At 47.2% G+C, this 25,281-nt stretch overlaps 1 protein-coding gene across 3 annotated transcripts in view; it reads right to left on the bottom strand.

Annotated features, from left to right (window-relative positions):
- The window catches only part of LOC149359429 (uncharacterized), a 215,525-nt gene that overhangs the window by 60,442 nt on the left and 129,802 nt on the right, over positions 1–25,281 (bottom strand). For 2 of the 3 annotated variants that reach the window (XM_089571655.1, XM_089571656.1), the window contains exons 8-12: positions 15,425–15,496; positions 13,196–13,267; positions 10,411–10,482; positions 8,985–9,056; positions 7,918–7,989 (exon numbers count right to left, since the gene is read on the bottom strand). In XM_089571655.1, coding sequence (XP_089427781.1) covers positions 7,918–7,989; positions 8,985–9,056; positions 10,411–10,482; positions 13,196–13,267; positions 15,425–15,496 — 360 coding nt within the window. The remainder of the gene's footprint in view (positions 1–7,917; positions 7,990–8,984; positions 9,057–10,410; positions 10,483–13,195; positions 13,268–15,424; positions 15,497–25,281) is intronic. The other variant, XM_089571657.1, reaches the window with a different exon arrangement.

Raw genomic sequence — 25,281 nt, 5'->3', positions numbered from 1 at the left:
GGTTGTGATATATTTGTCGATGCTAGAAGCGTGTCCCACCAGGCATCGGATCCAGGATCACCGCCGCATTGCCGAAGGAGGAAGGAAACGTGGGCCGGAGACGGGGAGTAGGGGAAGTGAAGGAAAAACGCTTTATACACTTATTTACATTATTTACATAGAGCGGGACTGAGAATGGCTCTCAGTGGAAGGGGAACGTCTTCGTCAACCGTAGTCGACTGGGGCTAGCAGGCTTTTTTCGGCCACACTCACGGCCGAGTTAAATATCGTTCGGTTTCCCCAGATCCCTGGCTGGGGAATAATGGTCGACGAACACTGTCCAATCGGATGGACCGAAGGGGACGTTCTTGTTACCGCCCACGGCTGGGCAGGTGCGGGTTTTTTCACTCTCTCGCAGCTGGTTGATGAGAGGAGGAGATGCTGACCCATCCAGCGCTGCGGGATAGGAATCTCCCGAAGTCCTCCAGCAGGTGGATAAACTTGCTTCCCCGCCGAATGCCCAGAACGCGAGTCAATTCTTCAATTATCCGCCAGCGTGACCGGCGCCGGCTCGTCGCCTTGGTGTGGTCGCTCGGACAATAACTCCGGCGCGTCCCTGGCCTTCGCCTCTATAGTGGTCACCTCCGTTCAAGGAATTTCGCTGGGTTTACTGCTGACAATGGCCCATGAAATTCCTGCTACACTAATCCGCTGAGGCTCGCAAGGGGCATTCCAAGCATCCCACTTCCCACCGCCGTCGCGGGGTTGTCGGCCTCGATGAATGTTCACGGTAGCTGCTTGATCGGGCCCACGTGGTCCGAAGTGGACACAGGTGTGACGGGAACACACAAAGAGAGTTAAGGGGGGGGGGGGGGGGGTAGAAACACAACAGCACGTCCGCCGCCCGAAGAGGTCTCGTAGTGGTTGCAGCCAACGCTGCTGCGCGCAGAGACCTGGAGTTGTGTCCGTTCGGCTTTTGGTCACAGCTGGGCCCAAAGGTTCTTCTTGCTTCGTTGACAACTGTAACGGTCTCAACCAGCAAGGTACACAGCCCAACAAGCAGAAAGCGCCAAACCGACTTTAAGAACTGCCAAGCTGTTTTCGGTCGACAAAGTCTGTTTAGAGAAAATGAGCTGTCGCGTGAAATTTACGTCCTCCTCCGAAAGTTCCCAAGTTTGACCAAACCAGAATACAGAGAGCTTGTTTAGCCAAAAGGGAAAAATTTCCTAAAATTTTGGGGGGGTGCCGTAGCACGGTGTATGTCACAGAAAGCCACCGCCCGTGAGAGCACAAAGGGAAGGTGGAGCGGCTGAACACACATACAAAACAGACAAAAATGATTCCCGCTAAAGCAAAAAACAAAATACAAATTTGCATAGCGGAATAACGTCCGTGGAGTCAGGAAAGGGCATTACACGGAAAGCTTCGGCTGAGGCCATCAGCGTTTCCATTACCTCGCACTTTACTGCAACGCATGTAAACTGAGTCCGGCAATGCCAATCTCCAAAATTTCGCTCTCATTTCGCATAGGAGAGTGTAATGAACAAAAGACAAAAAAAAAAAACAAGCATTAAACTCAATATGAGATTATGCGTCATATCCGCCCCTTGCGCGGCCGCGGTCCGACAGCTGCTTTAGCAGATGAGACATTGCATAATGCTAGGAATTTCAGCTTGCATTTCTGTACAGGAGAGTTAAATGAACAAAAAAAAACAAGCATTCAACTCAAGACGGGATTATTCCTCGAATCCGTCTGCAAACGGCGTTGCGATCAGAGGAATTTACTGGTTCCTATTTTTCAGCCGCCCCCTGCGCGGCCGCGGTCCGATAGCTGCTCTAGCAGGTGCAACAGGACACAAGGCTAGGAATTTCAGCTTGGGACCCTTAACTGTTCCTCGTCCAAGTCTCGCGGTTCTGAAGTTTGGCTGACGCTCAGAAAGCAGAATGCGAGAAGGGAACGGACGAGTGCGAATGCCGTGCCAGCGTATCCGTCTCTCTCGGATCGGGTTCGCGCGTTGCGTCCTCTTGGCTTGTGTTCCCACGGGGCGGGTGCGAACTCTTGAGCACCGAGGTGCCAAATTGGGGCGGCTACGCGGTTCGGATTTCAGTCGAGCAGTTAACAAGGGCCGCACTTTCCCCTTAATTAACTCTTCCCGTTTGGCCACCTCTATACGCTGCCGCTCTGTGGAAACCCTCGCTGTTGGTTTGCGGGGTGCGTCACTAGCCATCGCGGAACCGTCACAGGTTAAGTCGTCGGCGTTCGCCTCATTTCCAATTTGTGATCCAGCCTGCTCTGGATCACTACCGTGAGAGTTTATAAGGGTTACAGGGTCACGTTTGCCCTCTTCACCCGCGTGCTCTGCTGGCGCTGCGAATTCTGGAGCCTTCGAACCGGTGAGGACCTGCGCAGCGTTATCTCCAAGACTAAGGCCCTTTTCTTTGGGCAGCCTATCCAAGCGATTTGGGAAAATCGAGGGATGCTGCATAGGCAGGTCTTGGGAGACGGCTGCCTCGGTCAGACGCAGCTCGAGCGGGCTCTCGATCGCGACGCGGGCAGTAAGTTGGTCGTGTTGGATACCTTTCCTATCCTTATACTGGCGGTACAGCAGGCCAGAACGGAGCTGGAAAGGTATGTTCTTCCGTGACACACCTATGTGACTTTGGTGACTCAAGTTGCGTAGATTTTGGTCTTTCTCTTGCTCAGCGGTGAACGTTTCTCTGTCCACACGAAGGAGCTCAAGAAAGCCATCCGAGTGGGGCAACACAAGATCGGTATTCACTTCCTCACCTAGCCCCAGCTCATCACTTGCGCCTGATTCGGAAGACTCACTATCGCCTGCACTACTATCGGTACTCTTTACCCCTGTGCTAGAGGTGAGTAAGTCCTGGGCTGGCTCGTCATTAGGTAGCGCGGAGCCGTCACGGGTAAAGTCGCCGGCGTTCGCCTCATCGCCAGTTTGCAATAAAGCCTGCTCTAGCTCATCACCGTGAGAATTTACAGGCTTCGGGCTTACAGGTTCAGGTTTGCCCTCTTCAACCACGTGCTCTGCTGGCGCCGCGACCTCACGAGCCTTCGAAATGGTAAGGACCTTCGCAGCGTTATCTCCAAAACAAAGGCCTTTTTCTTGGGGCAGCATATCCAAGCGATTAGAGAAAATCGAGGGATGCTGCTTAGGCAGGTTTTGGGAGACGGCTGCACCGGTCAGACGCACCTCGAGCGGGCTCTCGATCGCGACGCTGCCAATGGGCAAAGACACGCTGGTTTCAGTGGAGCATAACTCATTTTCGGGTGTTTGGTCGCGAGCGGCTGTCGTTCCCTGATCGTTGAACTGATCATGGTTTCGAGGCAGCGCTGAGACGCATTCCTCGCTTACAATAGAACTTGCAGTTGCCGCTTTCAGCGCGCGACTGCTTTCTGGAGGACTACATTTTTGCTCTGCGCCTACGCCTTTCTGGGTTGCAAGGAAAATCTGCGCGGCATCGCGCTTTTCAGCTAACGCCGCGCTCTGGCTTGGAGCGCCACAGTCGCTGTCAGGTGACAGACAACGACGCTCTGTGCCGCAGATCATCACATCAACTTCCCGACTGCCACTGTTCTTCTGAGCAACTACATTGTGCGTAGCTGACCAAGCGGGGCTCTTTGGCTGGTCGCTGACGCACTGATGGGGGCGCTGCTCGCTGCTATCACTTCGGATTTTAGACTCGGTCTGTACACGAATTCTGAAGTGTCGGAAGAGGGCACTTTTCGCTTTGTCGTAGTTTCTGGCATCCTCATCGGACAGTCGCGCTAATACGGCGCTGACATCGCAAGGAAGGATGGCCAGCAACATCATTGACCATTCGCCCTGATCTAGTTCTTCTTCCGCACATATCTGTTCAAAACTCGCGAGGAACGTTCTGAAGCTCTCGCCTCTCTGAAAAGTCCGCAACCGATCTCGGGCCCTTTTCCGTCTGAGAAATTGAGTCGTACGTATGAGCTCCTGCTGCTCTCGTTTACGTAGTTCCTCGAGCTCAGCGCGTCTCTTACGGCATTGCTCCTGCCATTCTATTTCAACCCTGTCGGCCTTCTCCTTGCGCTCTTTTTCAATCCTGTCAGCCTCCTTCTTAGCGGCTTCCTTGCGGTAAAGGCGTTCTTTTTCAACCCTGTCGGACTCCTCCTTGCGTTCCTTTTTAACCCTGTCGGCCTCCTTCTTAGCGTTCCTGATTCCCTCCTGAATGACTTCCCAGGTCTCCAAAATTTTGTCACCCTCCTTAGCGCCACATTCCTTAATAGCCTCAATCAGCTGCGGCTTTCTGTGACTCTTCCTGGCCTCAATACCCAGCTTTTCACACAGCAACATCAACTCTGGCTTCTTTAGCTTGCTCAAATCCATGGCAACTTCCGAACGAGGACTTTCATAAAATAAGCTGCTACGTGAAATGCTTAAGCGAGCACGTGCAGAAAAACAATCTACAGGTAGTGATAAATTTCCAGAGTTATCAAGCCTGGCAGATTCTTAAAGAAAGTCAAGCGCTCACCACTGCTGAAGCCAGGACCAAGCGTGGAAGATCCCACCGCTGCCAACCAGTTGATATATTTGTCGATGCTAGAAGCGCGTCCCACCAGGCATCGTGTCCAGGATCACCGCCGCATTGCCGAAGGAGGAAGGAAACGTGGGCCGGAGACGGGGAGTAGGGGAAGTGAAGGAAAAACGCTTTATACACTTATTTACATTATTTACATAGAGCGGGACTGAGAATGGCTCTCAGTGGAAGGGGAACGTCTTCGTCAACCGTAGTCGACTGGGGCTAGCAGGCTTTTTTCGGCCACACTCACGGCCGAGTTAAATATCGTTCGGTTTCCCCAGATCCCTGGCTGGGGAATAATGGTCGACGAACACTGTCCAATCGGATGGACCGAAGGGGACGTTCTTGTTACCGCCCACGGCTGGGCAGGTGCGGGTTTTTTCACTCTCTCGCAGCTGGTTGATGAGAGGAGGAGATGCTGACCCATCCAGCGCTGCGGGATAGGAATCTCCCGAAGTCCTCCAGCAGGTGGATAAACTTGCTTCCCCGCCGAATGCCCAGAACGCGAGTCAATTCTTCAATTATCCGCCAGCGTGACCGGCGCCGGCTCGTCGCCTTGGTGTGGTCGCTCGGACAATAACTCCGGCGCGTCCCTGGCCTTCGCCTCTATAGTGGTCACCTCCGTTCAAGGAATTTCGCTGGGTTTACTGCTGACAATGGCCCATGAAATTCCTGCTACACTAATCCGCTGAGGCTCGCAAGGGGCATTCCAAGCATCCCACTTCCCACCGCCGTCGCGGGGTTGTCGGCCTCGATGAATGTTCACGGTAGCTGCTTGATCGGGCCCACGTGGTCCGAAGTGGACACAGGTGTGACGGGAACACACAAAGAGAGTTAAGGGGGGGGGGGGGTAGAAACACAACAGTTGTCAGCAGCATTATACCTCTCCGCCATCAAGGGCGAAACCGTTGCTGAAGCTTTTGTTTCGTTCTTCGTGTTATGTTTCGGCGTCCCTTCTACAGTCACCTTCCATCGCAGCCAGTTCAAGTCTTCGCTTTTGAAGCACCTTGTCGCCTTGCTAGGAAGTTCGCGGATTCCCACCACAGCCCATCACCTCATTGCAAATTGCAGAGTGGAGCGTTTTCGGACCCTGAGGGCATGCTTGAAGGCGCAACCAGAAACAGCCACGTCAACAGTTTACCTACGTCTTATGTTGTTTAACCATAGGGCTGCCTGAAAGCAGGACACCAAGTGCATACCTGTCGATCTTGCATATGGTTCACCGCTGCGACTTCGCGAAAAACTGTTTGACGCTACGTCCATCTCGTCTTGTCCTGAACTCTTTGAGTGCGTACGTAGTGCAGCTGTTGTCTGCCCTGAGCAATCTTCGTGACCCGCTTCCTCCACTACAAAGACGTGCTTCCCCCTACATCCTTCCTGTCTTCGAGACAGCGACACATTTGCTTGTCCCTCGCGAAGCAGTTTGCAAGCCCTTACAGTGCCCTTTTGATGGACCTCATCAGATCACCAAGAGCCGTGATAAGATCCACACGCTTTATTTGCACGGTCGCCACGGTTCTGTGTCTACTGGCCGCCTTAAAGCAGCCATAGCCGAACGAGCGGTGCCCCTCAAACTCTCGACCATGCAACGCCTCCCGTCTCCGTTGACGTCACTTTGCCGCGCTCTACGACCCCCCCCCCCCCCCCCCCCCCCCCCACTGCTAGAAACATGGCTACAACCAGCGAACAACCATCTGTGTCATTCGCGCTCCTGCCTTTCACCGAGCTCCTGCACCGGCCTGGAGGGTGGCGGGCTGTGTAGCAGCACCCTTAGCGTTGGTAACGCACCAGGAGACGAGAAAACAAAGAGCCGCTGCTCGGAGTCGTCTGTGTCTGCGCCGAACACGCACAGTGATCTTGGTTGAACGAATCACTTTTCAGTTTTTTTATCCTGGCATCATCACTGTCAATCACTGTCTCTGCTCGCTTCGAACGCTTCTTAGTAACAGGCGCAATTTTATTTTGCACTAGAGTGTTTTACTCGTGCTGTTAATTACATCCCGTAATCATGATGTCAGCTCCATCAGCAGGCCACTAAAAACATACGCAAAAAATACAACGCTGCAACAGAATAATGACTTAAATCAAACACCGTATTGTGCAGCCCCAACGCATACTGAGCTAGCTGGCGCCCTTTCACAAGTATGCAACTAGTTTAGCAAAACAACACAGATAGGAGCATATCAACCACTGCTTGTCCTGAATAAGTACTGATGATCACTGCAGCACATATTTGGGGACCTTCTTTGCCTTGCGTGCTGGATCCTGTGAGGTCCGTGTCCAGCGGACAACAAATTTTTATCAACTGTGCTAACAGTGAAGCATGTAATCAAGGGTTCGACAGAATCCTGTCTGGCGAGGGAGAGGAATAGTGGAAAAATAAAACATACACTCGCCAAAAGATGGTTTATAAAAAACTTCGTTTGAAAGATCGTCTGGAGCGCACACGTTTCCCCGGAGTGGTGTACAAAATCCCCTGCAAAAACTGCGATGCATCATACATTGGCGAATCAGGCGATTTCAGAAGAAGATTAAGAGAACATAAGAACGACGTCAAGAAATGTCGCACCTCATCGAACCCGCTGGCAGAGCATGCTCAAGAAAAGAACCACACCATTGACTGGGAGAACGCCACAATATTAGATACCATGAAACCCACATCGTCACGACTGCTTTTAGAATCTTTTTATATACAGACCACGGATCATGTCATTAACAGGACGAAGGGTAATCTCCCGGATAACTACGCCCACTCACTGCGTTGTCAAGTGCGCATATAAGAAGCGGCCCATTCCGTCCATCATTCATTGTGAACAAGGGACCCGTACGGGTCCCGAAACGTCAAACTAAGTTTTTTATAAACCATCTTTTGGCGAGTGTATGTTTTATTTTTCCACTAGTGGTTTGGTTTGGTTTATGGGGTTTAACGTCCCAAAGCGACTGAGGCTATGAGAGACGCCGTAGTGGAGGGCTTCGGAAATTTCGACCACCTGGGGTTCTTTAACGTGCACTGACATCGCACAGTACACGGGCCTCTAGAATTTCTCCTCCAAAGAAATTCCAGCCGCCGCGGCCGGGATCGAACCTGCGTCTTTCGGGTCAGCAGCCGAGCACCATAGCCACTGAGCCAACGCGGCGGCTTTCCACTAGTGAAGCATGTAGGTCTCGTTTCCTTTTAAACATGTCTCGTTTTGTTTTAAACACACATAAGACATATATGATGTGAAGATATATCCTTTCCGTTTATTCACTTTCTCCTGACGCTTTTTGCACTCGAGTGGAACCTGGAAGTTAATCTACAGAACGTCAAAAGGACATCCTCTAGCCACAGCCTACTACCGAATTAAAGCTAAAAAATGTGAAAGCACTCACAGTGTTCGCAGCGACGTCAAGCCAATGAAGTCATCCGCCGCCAATCGCACGATCTTGTTTTTAGGGAGAGACCTGGAAAGTAAGCAGCACTTTCAAACCGGCTGTCGGCAACACAGCCAATGAATCAGTTAGGACAGTTAGCTAAGTAGGAGTAGTAGAAAGGCAACTCTTCTACTTTTTCTTCCAAATAGAAAACAACAGCAGGTTCCTGTGTTGTGATATGTTAATTTTCTTTATTAATTAAGTAACGTCAGGTTGTCAAACCGACAGTTCTTCTTGACTTAATACAAACTTCTCTATTAAGAGCGTCCAAGCATTTGGTAGTGTTTGAGCTCAGCTACTCGACAATTTCTTTGAGAAACGGAAGGAAAAATCCACCACATTTACATTTCGGCGCCGTCGAACCCTCGCCAGTCTACCCACTACCGCCAACCGCTGCCGGTTAGAACCGATGCCTGTGCAAACCACTGGCACTATAATTTTAGGCAATGCATTGTACTAAAAATTTCCCACGTGTATGAGTTCGCAGATATTTTTCTTGCGCCATAAGCAGTAGGGGCAGAGTAGTTTTTGCTTATTTATTTTGTAGCCCGCCTAAAGGGATATCTTTGAAGCAGCCTGCGATTCTTATTTGCAAACGTCAGAACTCATCCAATGCTTGAAAATTTAGCCCAGAATAATTTATACCGTGCATTACCGTAGAATGAATATTTACAAAATTCTTGCGAATGAAAATAGCGTTACATGGGGTGATTTGAGATAAGTTTTAGTACTTGTAGTCATGCGTCGTACCTAGCAAAAGGAGAGTAATGATAATGAAAAGGCAATAGCGCTACACCGAGACATACACAAGAGAGACTGACAAAGGATGCAGGAAAGACTGACGCTGTAGCGCTGTTGCCTTTTCAGTCTCAAATAATGCACCGTCTACCCCACATTGACGTTCTTTTAAACCATCTTTCGAAAAGAGAGTAATGATTTTTTCAAGACACGACATGCGTAATAAACAATGCTTGCTAGGTTAAAAATACCCAGGACTTATATTGAAGTGTCTGTGCAGCACTCACAAGACTTGCAGCCGCTTGTGAGAAGCTAGAGCACCAGGCCGAAGGACCTCAATTTCGTTCTCGTCGAGCCATCTAAAATAAAAGAAGTAACAAGTTTCACCCAAAAACTGTGAAGCCGGATTACGTATTTGCCGAGGGCAAAAAAAAAAAAAAACGTACTCGATACATAGCCAGACACTAACATATTGGCTTCAAAGCTCCATATCACAATTATTCACCTCTGTTGCTTCTTTTTCTCTGGCAGTGCTAGAACTGAATGAACAAGTGCAAGCCCTCTGCGTACATGCATGAATGATTCTTCAGTATTCTGCTCCCCGACGAAGCATAACAGCCGTTTTGCATCTTTCATCTTGAACGTGTCTGGTAATAAGGGATTATTTGCTTTTTGATTGCACGAATAAACGTCTATTATGAGCTGTGTATAAATGTGCTGAAGAATATGCCCAGTTACGGAACATATTTCTGCTTAACGTTTAAAAAGAAACAGAGTTGCCTTATGAAAAGTAGTGAGAAACATTTTTAGAAAAATTGACTTTTTAGATTGGTGTGTGCACTGATCGCATTTAGACTCTCCCAGGAAAAAAGCCTGCCGAAGAGGCGATATTTACTTTTGTGGCATTGGAATATAGAACACACATACTTATTAAAGACATGTGTAAACACGCTCATCTTCCGCGGTGCTTTCTAGTCTTTAATCTCCTATCTCCCTCTTCAGGCAGAAGCTTGACCTTGGAAAGCAAACAGTGTCGTGCAGAGTAAACTGATGAGAGGAAGCTGGGACTCATTTAAAACTGAGCGTAGTTTCTTCGGCTTCACGGCAAAATAATTTTTTTTATTCTTAAGATAGCGCTCATACCATTATCTGTTTTTTCCCTGATGTCACTTTTTTATTTCTATTTCATCAGTGTGAAGAACCTGGTTACGCTGCTCATCAAGAAAGGCTTTTTTGATTTATTTTTGTAGGTTCTAGTTTGCTCTGCAATGAAGCTATTAGACTGAAGGAATACATCAGTCGTACAAAAGCCGAGGTACTTAGGCTACACTAGATTACACTACACAAGTAAATTTAAGATCTATTTCAAAACCACATACCACCAACCCCGGTCTTCGTTAAAATGTGTCGCAAGCGATAATAACATTAAGATAAATTCAATCACTTCATGCTTATGCAAATGTGCTCTTGTGCTTATGCAAAAGTGCCTGTGAGCTTTCTGTAAGTCGCAGTGCTGCATCTGCCAGTACTTTCTTTGAGGAGGGAACAAAATCTTGCAGCAAATTGCACTAGAAAAAGCGACAGAGTAGAGCACCCTTAAGATATGCAGCTACCCATTTCCTTCTTCTAGAATATGCACACATTCACGCGTTCGCTTGCAATTCCTGACGAGGAACAATGAGAATAAGGTGACTCATTTTGAGTGAAACTTACAAATGTGTCAGGTTGGTAGTGTGTTTCAGCAAGCCTTCGTGCACTTCGTTCAAGGAACAACTCTTGAGGTCTCTGCGTTATTAGAAAAACAAAAATAAACGATGCTAGTAATATCCGTTAAATGTGTTGTTCTTGTGCAATTTCATACGCATCGATGATACTAGTTATCAATTATATATATATATATATATATATATATATATATATATATATATATATATATATATATATATATATACTTTTCACCAGCCGAGACGGAAGAACCATGAGGTACTAAAATACGTAGGTTCGTTAAGAAACGTAAGAACGACGCTATAATCCATACCCCGTGCTCTGGTCTGGGCTGTAGCCCAGGTGTACGTTTAACTTGTAATATAATGAGACAGTGAAAAATCCGAGAGGAAGTGGTAGGGCGAAGGGAAAGAGGAGGGTGGACTCCTGGGATGTGTAGCTGATTCCTGGAGATTCTAAAGGGAAGATTATGAGCACAGTGCTTTTCTCTCTTTGTAGAATGTTCCTTAAGCAGCGATGAACAGTAGTTATGTCGCAATGAACTTAGACGCTACTCAAAATTGGTCGTATTATTATAAATGTACTCTGGAGGGCAGTCCAAGAAAAGACGATCTGGGTGCGGAAACAAACGCCATTAGCGCTGTCACAAGTGAAATGTTTTGCTAGTAGGTGAAATTTTTACTAAACGCACCTATAAAACGTACATGTACAAGAAGGTAAAACCTAACCAGTAATAAAATACGACACGTGTCAACCGTGCTTCACTAGGAGCCTTAAACTCTGCGGATATCCTTATCTTGACAGGGAAGACACGGAATCTTTAAACTATCTTTTTCTTCCTGCTAGTCTTGAGATGAATTCTAGCGCGTGAGTTCTTCTTGTGGCATATGTGAAACACTTCCTAAGCTCTAAGGCCGACTGATCATAGTGCCTACACTTGACTATGCCAAAAGAGCATTACAACAATATCAAATATCTGCCGTGTGCAATCGACAAGTTAGAACAGTTCTTTCAGACGTGCCCATAATTTTCAGAAACTTTAGTTAGTCGACCAAGGAACTAACGGAAGCGTCTCACAAGTAAGAACTCATGCCTCTCCGAATCCTTTCCAGTGCCGGTAGAAAGAGAAATTAACTTTGCCGCTTCCACACCTCAGCGTCCAAAATAAGGATATCACCTTGGATGATATCCCCTCTTTACGCATTATCACGTATTATGTGATGCAGCTTGATTGTTACGACTTTGTATCTTTGCGTAGTGTTCTCCAGTATTGCCCATTCAAAAAGCGTTCTCTGTATTTTTTTTAAATAAGGCTTAGGTGCTCTCCCGCTTCTTCTTTATTTGCGCTACTTTTCAGCCGGAGTAAACTGCTAACTTTGTTCTAATTTACAGGCGACGAGATCCAGCTCTTCCAGACGATAATGAGAATAATGATCACTATATATTGGCGCACATGAGGACGTCCTCTTTATGAAACTCATTTATAAATATCCACCTACATTTCTGGTGGTATATATGATTCAGTGCAATCTCTAGACAATGTCGGATCCTCAGGATGATTTTTGTTTTATGAATTACGAATTTTATTATGAACGTTTTATTGCTTCCAACTTATATGTGCCCAGCACAAGGGTCTTATTGAGCCGAGTTTTTTTTTAGCAGTATAGATAACACACGACCTCTGTGTAGTATATAAAGTTGGGGACTCAGTGGCGAAACGTACAAGATGGCAACGGCCAGGTTGAGTACTATTTACGCGTCTCCAAACCTTCGCCTGTAATCACAGCGTCTTATATCGGCCAAGCAGTGAATGTTCGCCGGCAGAAACAAAAGTGTGTGTGGAATAATTCGCGCTCTATAGAAACCATTGTTTCTTCGAAACTGCTGTTTCTATAGGTACCGTTTGTTTCTTGGCGTTTGTCGTGCCGACCACCGTTGAGCTCAAGAACGCTATAAAGCTGTAAAAGGGTTTTTTTTCAGGGAAGAGGGAAGGCTCGCATGCACTTGACCAGGATGACGGACGGAAGAGGCGGTGACCAATGAGCAAACGAATCAACGATCGCGTGAAAAACAAAATAATGAGAGAATACCAGGCGAGAGTTACGGTTTTGTCCTCAATAAGCCGGTAGCATCTAACACGTCGAAATAACGGGCGTAGACACAGCGCTTAGTCAACAGCCATCTTCTAGAGCGTTAACGAACTAGGAAACAACGTCTGTCAACGGCTTTAACCACTCCGTCTCCATCTATAGCACAGGCCTCCGACATGGAACAGGCAACACGAGGTTGGCGGACTTCACAACGACACATGTCAGCAATATTCCTAGACAATTACAGTACCCTCGCGAAATTTTTTGTCGCAGACATTAACGCACGCAAATTCATCGAGTTCATCAGTAGTCCGCAGCCACTGGGCTAAAAAAATTTTTAATGTTTATTAAAATTCAAGGGATGTTTATTAATTCAATGTTTATTAAAATTCTTCTACGTGTTGCATTCACGTAGAAGAAACTTGCTTTCAGCGCTTTATCGTCTTGCCTTTCTTTGTCCGTGTCTTAGGAGTGCGCTGTGTTTTTCCTCAAGATGAACTACCAACTAGCCCGCTCTTCCACCTTTGCTTGCTTTTCTTTTTTGATAGTTTCGAAGTTCGAAGGAAGGCGAAAATTTTAGGCCAGAGGAGGATATTACGCGTTGCTGTTATGTCGCACAGCAAAATTCTGCCAGGTCCTACCATTCGCAGGAAGAAACAAATATTTCTGAGAAACGTACTTACAGCGTTTCCAGCGCTGTGAGTCCACGAAACGCCTCTGGTGCAATGGACTCAATGGGGTTGTGAGAAAGATGCCTGGAACATACAGCCCCGAACTTAGAGAGTAATGATTCTGATAAAGTCCAGGAAAGCATTTGTCATATTAAAGGAAAAATTTATTTCCGATCACACCGTTCACGTATAGAGCTGTCTGCGGTGTCACCTTTTAACTAGCGCCTTAGTGCCGACTACTCAAAAAAGGCAATCATTTTAATCAATTGACAAAACAGAACTCCCTAAAGTATTATGATTTCTACGTTCTTAACAATGCGTGCAGAGCCACAAGACGCATTTTTGCTATAAAGGTCATCAAGGTTAGAGTTCACGAAAAACAGTTAATCGGTTTGCCGGCAAGGCCAATAAAAACTTTACACCTGGCCACAGCTAGTCAACTACATAACTTTTTGAAGGAAACGACAACAAACAGGCCCGTATTTATAATCATCTGTAGCTTTTCCCTCGGCGGTATAGGAAACGCTTACACTCTGCAAGTAAGGCGCACTCTTGCTACAATACTGTGAGTGAACGTAGCGACACGCAACTTGCGGTGACTGCGGATATTGAAATTTAAACTTATACTACGCAACAGTATACTCTCCGCTATACAAGCAGCAAATCGGTACGGTAGTTCCGCCATCGATATCAGCTGGAACGCGTCGTTAATGCACGCCTGTGCCCTTTAATTCTACCTCGCAACCGCATGACTGCCTGACGAGAAACTTCCAGCGCATTCAAGATTCATGTGACGTAGGTTTAGAGTTGGTGTGCAGCTTTAACGTTCTTGACTGTTTTTCAATCCATGCGTACGTATTTTGTATTCAGCGCAGGGAGAAACAAACATCACGTGCTGTTATCCTTTCAGTTAGCACGGTTTCTTTCGTTGAATAGGCTGCTGTACACATGACCAAAGCCTACCGAGAGCTTTGCTTTGGAGCTCGCCTGGAGTTTCTGTCATCACAAGGATCTCGCAACTTCAGAGACTGTTAAGAGACGTGTTTGATCGGTGGTATTGAATGGTAGACCTAGTGCAGCACAAGTTTATACATTTAAGTTTTGTTAGACCGACGATGAGCGCATTTGGACCACGTTCTACTTTGCGCGCCTTATTTCGAGATTATTCCGAATAATGCGATGCTAACGCGCCCAAAGCTCTCTCATAACATCTCTTATGTGTAACGGTATACCGCTTGGATTAGCAGTTAATTTTAGGGAGCAAACAAAGCAGAGATGTCTACTGCCGAACGCATACAGCATACAGCCGGGCTAGTTGGTGTTTAGATAAGAAAGACGTATTTGTTAGCTTGACGGAACGTGAACACGGACCGACCGAACTACACGACGAAAGCTTCTCCCTTCCTCGATTTTGTTCGTGCTCCTCCGCGCTATAGCCATCCGGAAATTAATCAACAAGAGTAAATAAACCCCGCGGTTTAAATTCCTGCACATACTGAAGTGGTATGCTGGTTTGTAGAGCGCTATGAAAGCAGTAAAAGGCGAACGGACACATAATTCAGTTACCAAAATATTTGGTGCAAGCAGAAACTATAACAACGCCCTCGAAGCAGGATCAATTTTTTTCTTCACACGTGGGGCCCATTGTAATTACCGTTGTTATTTTAGGGATAGCCTGTTGCGGTAAACGCAGATTCCTTAAAAGTACGCGGAAACCAACTCTCGATAAAACGTGGGTTACTTTGGCAGAAATCAGTTATCATATTCCTGCGAGCCCGCATTGATTTCTGGTCACTTGTTCGTTTTCTACGCCCGCTCGTATTCGCTTCATAATCCCCGGATATTGCAGGGTTTCCCCGGGAAAAGTAAGCAAGCCTTCTGCGCGAATCAGCAAATCCCCCTCCCCCCGCCCCCTCCCCCGCCAAGCAAAAATCCAACCAAGAGCGCAATCGCAGAAGCGCGTTAGTTACCGAGATAGGGCGTCAGCCTTTATAAGCAACCTTTTACCCTGGGTCACTTCAAGATGTCTAATCAAAAACAATCTGGCTCCTTCGGTATTCATTCGCTAAAGTAAGAAAAACTGTAGAGAGTACTGAGGCACTTTGGGAAACTTAGCTCGTGTAGCTCTTTTCTTTTGTTCTAGCAAGAATTTCCATTCGCTCTTCATAGCAAAGCAAAAGCATGAAACACCACACAGCGTACAATCTTCAAAAAGCAAAGATAAATGCTCAAGGTACTTACAGAATTTGAAGATTCTTGCTGCTCACAAATGTGTCTGCGGCAATGGCTCGAATTCTGTTGCCTTGGAGGTACCTGTTGAAAGATTCACACACTCTTTCGCCATCCTAAAGAAGTAGAAAGTAGACTGAATTGTGGAACTTCCTCATTTGTTCTTACAGGGACACTCAGGCCCACTCTACCCGATTATTGTTTTCGGTAAAAGGTGATTCTTTGGTCCCATCGCAGTGCGTAAACATTTGCAAGACAGCGAAAAAAAGCAATATATGTTACAGGGGCATGGAGGACAACTAGCCAATTATTGCTTTCGGTAAAAATTGATTCGCCAGCAGCCCTACGCACATACGCAACACCTAAGATTTTGTCAGATATGTTCGGGAGTGGGGAATGATGGTCTCATTTGATGTGAGGTTTCTATTCACCACAGTACCCATAAATCTCGCCTTGCATATCTGCACCGCCGTCCCTGAGACAAAACCGAGGTTGCCAAAAAGGTCCCCAATCGACGTGCAGGAAATAGTTCGACTTCTCGGTTTCTATCTTTAAACACTTAATTTCCTTTTGACAAAGTTTCGTTCAAGCAAGTTCACGGAGTAGTTGTGGGTGCATCTATATTCGTCATTGTTGCAACGTCACAATGCAAGAACTCGAGGCTCGTGCACTTGAATGTTTCGCGCCGCCCCCAACGTTTTTCTGGGGCACGTGGGCGATTGCTCCTGTGTGCCGAATACGCTTTGGATGCTTTCACTTTGCACATCTACACATTAGACGGGTACTGACGTGACATTTCAGACGCAAGAAAACCTTATGATTTGCTTCATGGGCGTGAAGAGATGCCTTCTAGGCAGCTTCAGGATCAGGCGTTGAGTTGAACATAATTTGATATGATATTTTAATGTCTGAATTGCCACTCGGCATTTCCGCCTGTGTCGAGTGATGTCAAGGTGCACCTGCTCCAATTCATGTGACGTCGCCGAACCCAGCGGTTGTTCACAGGAACAACCATTGCTTGCCTGCGAAGCAGACGTTATTCGAATGTGGTAGACCTGGTTGTCCGATCGGCCGTTACGTCAAGGCGGACTCCAGAGCTGGCGCCGACTTAGACCGAAACTGCCTAACAGAACCGTTTCTAATCAATTATTCACGCAGCGCAACGGCGTTTTCAGCTAACTTTCATCTTGATCTCACTGGACGCTTCGAAAACAAAAAAGTGGTAGGGCTTTAACGTAGTTAAATCGAGTGCACGTGAGAAAGGGTGTGTTTAGCCTGGTTGACTCATTGCTGTGTCGTCAGCACGTCTGGCGACGATGTTAGATTGATATTAGATTAAGGTTAAGCGCTGATCAAGGAAACTCGATCTGATATGTTCGCGCCGCATGTGGAATTTCATGAAGACAGCGATGTGCAATGCACAGCGCGATAGTCCGCCGCGATAATGTTTTCTCTCAGAACGCCTTTTCTTCTAGGCAGCGCTCGAAAAATCGAGGGATACTTTTATCAGCTGTTTGCTTCATTTTTTTATTCGTCCACGTATTATACGAGGGGTGTTCAATAAAGATTTCCCGTGACTCACTTCTATTGATTGTAGGATGCTGAAACTCCGCATATGCAATGACTCAAGTCACTATAGGTCACGTGCAATGTGCAACTCTCAAGTAATAACGGTCTTTCTTTTATAGGTGCTGAAGTGGTGTGAGGTGTGATAATGTATGCAGTGGAATACAGAGCAGTCATCAAGTTCCTGTACTTGAAAGGCCGCACTCCAAGGGAGACGTTCGATGAGATAAAAGAAGTTTATGGGCAGGATTCCCCATCACAAGATGTAGTGACGAACTGGAATCGTCAATTAAAATGTGGTCAGATTTCGGTGGGAACAGCTCCGATTGCAGCACGACCCCACTCTGCTATTGATGAACACACGATCCAGCAAGTAGAGGCCGCCATTTTAGAAAATCGCCCCGTAACCGTTGGATACCTAGCTGAAAATGTCGAGATTACTGTGGGGTCCATGGAAAAAATAATTTAGGACCAACTTCATCTGCATAAGGTAACGGCTTACTGGGTTCCCCGGCTGCTCACGCCTTTCCAAAAGCAGGAACGAGTCGAATGCTCCCAGGCTCGTTTGACCATATGCCATGGAAACCAGGAGGACTTTTTCAACAGACTGATTACACAGGATGAAAGCTGGGGCCATCACTATGATCCGGAGGCTCAAGTCTAGTCGATGCAATGAAAGCACTTGGACTCACCGCCTCCAAAGAATGCACGCGCCCAGCCCTCGGCGGGCAAGGTCATGCTCACAGTCTTTTGGGACCAGCACGGAGTAGTCTTGAGGGATTTCCTAGCTCAAGGAAGCCAGGTTACTGGGGCATACTATGCTTCACTGCTGCGGAAATTGCGGGAGGTCATCAAAAGCAAGAGTCGTGGCATGCTCACCAAAGGTGTCCGCCTTCTGCAAGACAACGCCCCAGTTCAGAACTCACATGTTGCCCAGATGGAAGCACGCTGCTGCGGTTTTCAAGTTCTAGTGCATCCGCCTTATTCACCGACCTCGCACCATCGTACTTCCACCTCTTTCCAACAGTGAAGTCATATTTGAAGGGCAAGCATTTTAAAGATGATGAGACTCTGATTTCTGAAGTCACAACGTGTCTTATGGAGCAACCAGTCGACTTCTACAAGCGAGGTGTTTGCAGTTGCCTAAAAAGACGGGAAAAATGTGTGTCTTTGGGTGGCACCTTTTTAGACAAGGACTAATAAATCTGCAAAGTTTCGTTGCTCTCCATCCACAGAAAGTGGGTCAGGGGAAATCTTTATTGAACGCCCCTCGTAAAAGTACGCATTTACTGGGTCTCTGGGCAGTGTGGCATCGCTTCCAATGAGAGGGCTGATTTTTTAGCAAAATCCGTCCTTGGTGGACCTATTTTCCCGTTCGTCCCGGATAGTGTCTGCTTTACTATAGAACGCTTTCAACAATTCCAGCGTCTCCCATAGTTGAACTATGCCCCTCTCCTAGGTGTAGAGGATTTTTAACACCTGAAATTCCCTTGGAGTGTGTGGATGTGCTGTTCAAGGCAATGTGAGGAGTCCATACCCCTCTTACGCTGCATAATACCGCCGCTTAGCCTTTGTTTACGTAAATCGTGGTTATCTATGAACAGTCTTTGTGAGTCTTGTGGTAAAATTTAGTCCATAGATCTCTTTTTCCTTTTCTGTCCGGTGCAGGTATGCAGGCCAAGAGCTATCGGTACGCTTGTTATAGCGACCTCGCGTCACATGAGACCATGATTTCCCCAGTCACGAACATATTTGACATCTTAGGGGTTACGTATGTGAGTAGGGCTCTTTGCGAAACGTACTTGGATAACTCTGCGTGGAAACGTCGACAAGGTTCGCTGCAAGCGTCAAGGGATATTGCCTGAAACCAGTGCACGATTATATTTCCGACTCTATAGTTAAATCAGGTAGATTCCTCCGCCGGAATTAGAATTGACTGTTTTTCTTTTTCTTTTTTTGTCAAATTTTAGTCTAAGACACAAAATTATCCAAATACTCCACTTGTAGATAAGTGCGTTTGTATTCGCTAAGGACCCTAGCCAATCCCCCGCCGTAAGTATATGTCATTAAGCCTGGGGACATCATCATCACAACTAGTCTGTTGCAGCCTGACACGGGACGGGATCGGCAGCGGCGTTGGATAGCGCTCTCGTGCAGTGGCCAACGATGCCTGCCTGTTCACGCCGCCGCGGGTTGAAAACCCAGTCGCGGCAATATTTATTTTATTCCTGCATAGGCTATTACTTTGCTAGCTTTGGCCAATGTCACCCTGAAGATCACCCTCTCATTGGCTGCAGCTTGCGCGACACTCCTTCGACCTACCTGACTTACTCCAAGGCCTCACACAAGAATCTTGGTTAGGATAGTGTTAAATAGTGCTTCCGCACTAAGCAACGGGCACTCAGAATTTTTATCTTTATGCCCCTCTAACAATATAGGGCCAGCAATGCACTTTACCCTTCAAAAAGAAGTCGGTGGCCACATCCGTTTCCTTCTATTCGCCCTGCTGCCCAAAAGAGTTCCGAGGTTGCCTGGCTGCTCTGCCGAATGGAAATAATATATCCCAACGAGCAGACCAGGTCACCAAATTTTCGCCATAATTTGTTGACCCGCTGCTATCTTTGACGTTTTGTTGACTCCGCAGAACGTAAATTCTCGCGTCGCGCGTCATGCGACCCCACGTAGCTGAAAACGAACTGCTATTCCGTGCGTCCAAGGTGTTAGCGAAACGCTTGAGAGTATACTAGGCTGCTATGATGTGCAGATTGCGCACTTGCCAACCCGAGCACGAAGACACGAACAAACGACCTCGAACAAAACGACCTCAAAAAATAGTTGCCAACGAAGCAAACGTAATCTGCTCAGCTGCTCATAAGCAGCATATGAGACCCCTGTGTGCAGTCAACACTACTACGTCAGCGTATGTAGCGGCGTCTACGTACACTGTGTCGTTTCTAGTTGCCAGTGTTCTTTGTACATACTCTGCTCTTGCTTCTCTTCACACCATGTGTAGATTCGGGTCCATATTTCTTGATATCGGTGCTACTTTGATGGTATTTCTGTATTCGTCTTGTATCGTCTCCGTGCTTTGTGTCTCCTTTATCGTAGCTTCACCGCCGTATCTGCTCAGGAGTCCTCTGCCCGTTGCCGATAGTTTTAGTCTTTCGATTTGTGCTACATACGCTCAGGACAGAAACCACAAGAAGAGCAAAGTGGCAACGGTGATCAACTCGGACCTACAAGAAATCACCAGCGTATCAATCCGGAACTGTACGGTAGTCGAGGCCGAAGAGGCAGCCGTGGCTCTAGCGGCAGCGGAGGGCTACCGATCCAACAGGTCCTTAACCATACTCACCGACTCACAAGCTGCATGCCGCAACTACCTAAACGGCAGAATCAGCCACAGCGCGCTCCGCATTCTCCGCTCAAGTGGCAAAACCGAAAACAACCAGGCCAAACACACGACAGTCTGGGTGCCGGGACATACCTACATTAGGGGAGATCAGGAGGCGGATAGGATAGCTCGAGGGTACTCAAAAAAAACGAACATCCAACAATACCGAACCCGCTGAGGAACCCGAGCCGGTAGCCCAAAGCTATACAAAAATTCTTAACTACTACAGAGGGATCAGACGAAAATACCCGCCCCCACACAAACAACACAATAAAGAAGACGCCGTAGCATGGCGACAGTTACAAACGGGAACATTCCCGTGCCTAAACATCCTAAGTACAATCTACCCCACGCAATACAGGAGCGAGTGCCCGTGGTGTGGAGACAAACCAACCCTATACCATACCACATGGGCTAGCCAGAAAATAGACAAGCTACCCATAATAGAAAACCCGAGTGCGGAACAGTGGGAGAGGATGCTATCCAGCGACATCCTGAAAGTCCAACAAGGACTAGTAAGGCGTGCACGCAGGGTAGGTACCCTCAGCGGAGCCCAGGACTAAGGGAACCGACTCTGAAGAGAAGATGGAAGACTCCATCTGAAGCCGCAAAAAATATTGTAAAATAGAGCAAATAAACCTTTTCACCACCACCACCACTGGCTTCACGCCGTCTATGCGCCGCAGTATCCACTTTTTCCACTGCATATACTGCATATAAAAAAATATTTAAATACACCTGACGCCATCACCAGATGTTTACGCAAAGTATAGTGACGCCAATAATTTTTATCAAGGATCCCTGAGACTAGTATATACTGCCGTTGACTTTTCAAGCGGTGATGATGGAATAATTTTCGCTGTTGACGTTAGGAGATTGAATCGAGCGGAGCGAAAAACAAATTTGTAGCTTTTTAAATGTATATTTCACGAGCATGAAGTGCGTCTTTCGCTGCCGAACGAATATCAACATAACAAGATAGACACCCTGAATCGATGTTTAATAATCGTGACCGAAATTTTAGCAGAGTCGTCCTCAGTTACTCTTACACGGAAAGCGCTAATCCATCAGTGCCGCTATCTCAACGCGCCTTGCATTTTGAGGGCTCTTCAGCAATAAGAATTTCCGAGCCAAGCACCAAAAAGTGAACTGAAACATTTAGAAATTATGCAGCTAATCTATCACTATGATATAACACCCCTCCAATAATAGATCAAAAACTTTTTTCCGCTGCTTTCTGCGAGCCAGTGTCTTTCGTAAATGCGTCCTGCGACAGCCCTCTCTATCATCCTACTCAATCACCCTTGTCACAAAGATATATCGATCGCCCTCGGGTGTCGGCACAATATTTTTTTGCATAAATACAGCCCACAGCTTACGTTCCTTCAAAGAAAGGGATCATAGGTGTCGTACTGAGGAAACCTGAGTGAATCTGCAGTGTGTGCAACATTTAATCCGGACTCAAAAATCTGAAACTTTCTTTGAAATTTGCGCCACAAACATCTTTCCTTGCCCTGTGGATAGCATCAAGGAGAACTCCCGCGTTAGCCCGTCTCATTTGTTGATTTATTGTATTTTTGTTTTTTCGACTGCGTTCTACGAAAATGCGTCTTATAGAAGCTCACAGAGCAACAGAAAGACGGGATTTTAATATTCGGAAAGCCTGCAACATTGCGTAAAGTTTCTCTTTAGTTTCCTCTTTGCCACGCGCTATATCTCGCGCAGTCTGCCTTGGTGACAAAACAAAAATCACACCGCTGAAGTGATGCAGTCGCAGCGCCGAAACAGCCACATGCTTTCGTAACAGCTGTCGGTCAGGGTGAAAGAAAAATAGGCGAATATAGAAAATATTTTTTGCAGCAATTCTTTCAACATGGAAGGCGCGGTTCAGTCATGCGAATGAATCGAATGCGCTGATTTCTCAGCTTTTGGCAAATGACATGGAAAGTTTATGCACTTTAGCGGTCGCAAAAAAAGGGGCTTCGTACCACGGCAAGACCATTGCAGTGCGCGCGAAGGAAATTGCGGTTTTTCACGCAAATGACGAAAAGTAACTTCGAGAAACTAAAGCCGATATTCGACAGCCCAAAGCAAGAACTTTACTGACCCCGTTTGGTCCCGTGCCTTTCGTTTTTTGTTAGTGGCAACAGTGGAAAAGCGATCGTTGAGATGTTGAAACGAAACGTCGGATAACATTCCCGCAATTCTGTGTGATGGTGTCTGTGTGATGGTGAAAGTGCGACCGCGTGCGAATCGATGACAGTAAGCTTCTAGGGGTTGGATCGCTCGTAAAAAGGCACTGTGAGTCTCTGAATGAAGCGCTGTTCCGAGGTAACTTTCTCGCATGGCACGGGTGCGACCAATAAAAAAAATCAACAAAAATATGCGCCCAAAAGAAAGAGCGCCACTTGTCTGTTTGTGAACAGTGAAAAATAAACCAGATGAAAGTTTCTCTCTTGCAGCATTGTATTAAGAGAAGTCACGCGCATCAACAGCGGCAAGGTGGTGGTGGTGGTGGAACTTTATTTCCAGCGGATATAGAGGAGCGACCCGAAGTCGCCCCCCGCTTAAACGGCGGCCGCTATCCCTTGGGCAGCGGCGGCGTCTTCAGCCAGCTGGAGGAGCTTGATCTGTGTCCCCGGGTCGGGGCTGAGCAATAGAGCCTCCCAATGATCAGAGTCGGTAATGAAGCGACTCGCGGGTAGGGACTGCGGGCAGTTCCAGATCATATGATTTAGATCGGCTTTGGCATCACAATTTTTGCATTTGCCTGAGTACAGTCCATCCGAATAGAAGCTACACAATTGGAGATTTGGATAGGTTTTAGTTTGAAGTTTACGCCAGGCTTTCGCCTGTTGCTTCGAAAGCGTTTTATCTGCTGGGGGAAATCTGAGTCTTGCAAGCCTGTAGTGCTGCAGGATTTCTCTGCAAGAAAACAACCTGTCCTTGCCGGAGTATAGGGCGGGTGGACTGCACGACCCAGCTCGGCGGGATAGTTCTCGAGCTAGGTTATGAGCCGCCTCATTACCAGCAAGGGAGGCATGAGCAGGCGTCCAGATTAGGCGAATGCGCCGCGTGGGCTGATAATTTATCAGAATCCGTGCTGCTTGTGGAGAGATTCTTCCAAACGTGTAGTTACGTATTGCCAATTTTGAGTCGCTGACAATGGTTTCTGCCGAGGATCTCGCAATGGCTTGAGCAATGGCTGTTTCTTCTCCAACATGTGTGTGCTGAGTGCGTATAGTGCCCCCCGTTATGAGTGTACCACATTCCGTGGTGACCACAGCTACCATCTTGTCAGCCGAAGAATCTGCTGCATCAACATATGCCACAGAGGTATCATGAAGGAAGCGTTTGCCTAATGATTTGGCTCTCTCTGCACGACGTTCAGCGTGGAAATCGGGGTGCATGTTCCGAGGTAATGGAGGAATGACCAGAAGCTGGCGTATATGTTTGGGAAGGTCAGTTGTTGGTCCGCCTTGTCGTTCGTATTTTATGCCGAGTGTGGACAGAATGTGTCTGCCAGTTGGTGTGGCCGTTAGTCGTTCGTACTGCGAGACGGTTACCGCTTCAATAATCTCACTTAGGGTGTTATGAAGACCGAGACCTAAGACTTTCTCAGTCGCTATGTGCATGGGTAGCCCAACTGCCTGTTTGACGGATTTTCTGGTTATGGCTTCCACTTTCTCTTTTTCAGCTGACTTGAGATGTAGGTAAGGGCATACGTAAGCGATGCGGTTGATCACAAAGGCTTGTACTAAACGGAGAGTATTGCTTTCCCTCAAGCCCGAGTGGCGGTTACTAATGCGGCGAATGAGTCGCATAATTTGCTGCGAGGTTCCCTGAAGCTTCTGAATTACGTCACCATTGAAGCCGTGTTCTTGTAGAATTAGGCCCAAGATTTTAATTTCGGGTACTCGAGGAATGGGGACTCCGCGAATACTGAGTTCGATGGCCGATGGGGGTTGCGCAAGGGATCTGATTTTGCGGAATATGAGAAATTCAGATTTGGCTGGAGAGCACCGCAGCCTCCTGGGGTCTACATAGCTCCCCACGATATCGATGGCATGCTGGAGTCTCTCTTCGATTTCGGCATCACTGCCCTCGGCGGTCCACAAGGTGATATCGTCAGCATAGAGGCTGTGGTGGAGTTGCGGGATCTGCGCTAATTGGTGTGGAAGTTTCAACATTGCAACGTTGAAGAGAAAGGGTGACAGGACCGATCCCTGCGGGGTGCCCTTGTTGCCGAGGGGGAAGTCACGCGAGTGGAGACCTCCTACTTGAACATGCGCCTTTCTGCCTGAGAGAAAGTCGCGAATATAGTTGAAGGTGCGGGCTCCCACCCCGAGTTCATGAAGGTTCTCCAAGATCGCATCATGTCTGACATTGTCAAAGGCCTTTTCCAGGTCGAGTCCAAAAATGATTCTGGTGTCTCGCGTTTTTGCCTCAATAATCTGATGTTTGAGCTGAAGCATTACATCCTGCGTAGAAAGTTTTGGTCGAAAGCCAATCATGGTTGGGGGGTAAAGCTCGTTCTCCTCCATAAACCGGTTGAGGCGGGTATTACGTGCTCCATGAGCTTACCCACACAAGACGTGAGCAAGACGTGAGCACACAAGAGCACACAAGACGTGAGACAGCGGCAAGGAAAATTTTTTATCGGTATTTTCTGCGGCTTAAAGTAAAATTAAATGCTACAAGGAGGCGTCATTTTAACGACAGAAGACAAAATATGCGAGTCGTGTGGCCGCATTGTGCCCCGAAGACCACGGAGAAATACAAAAAAAAAGTTATATAATCAATAAAGGGTGTATAGCTTTTTTCAACGCACAACTACATCAATTCTCTACTTTTAGGGCAACGAGTCAATAAAAGGATCCTGATGAAAAAGTAAAGTGTCTCTTTGTCA

The sequence above is a fragment of the Amblyomma mixtum genome, chromosome 2, assembly GCF_055824585.1.
Source record: "Amblyomma mixtum isolate Tamu chromosome 2, ASM5582458v1, whole genome shotgun sequence".
Taxonomy (NCBI): domain Eukaryota; kingdom Metazoa; phylum Arthropoda; class Arachnida; order Ixodida; family Ixodidae; genus Amblyomma; species Amblyomma mixtum.
Note: the sequence above shows the minus strand (reverse complement) of the source record. Positions and strands in the feature narration are given on the sequence as shown.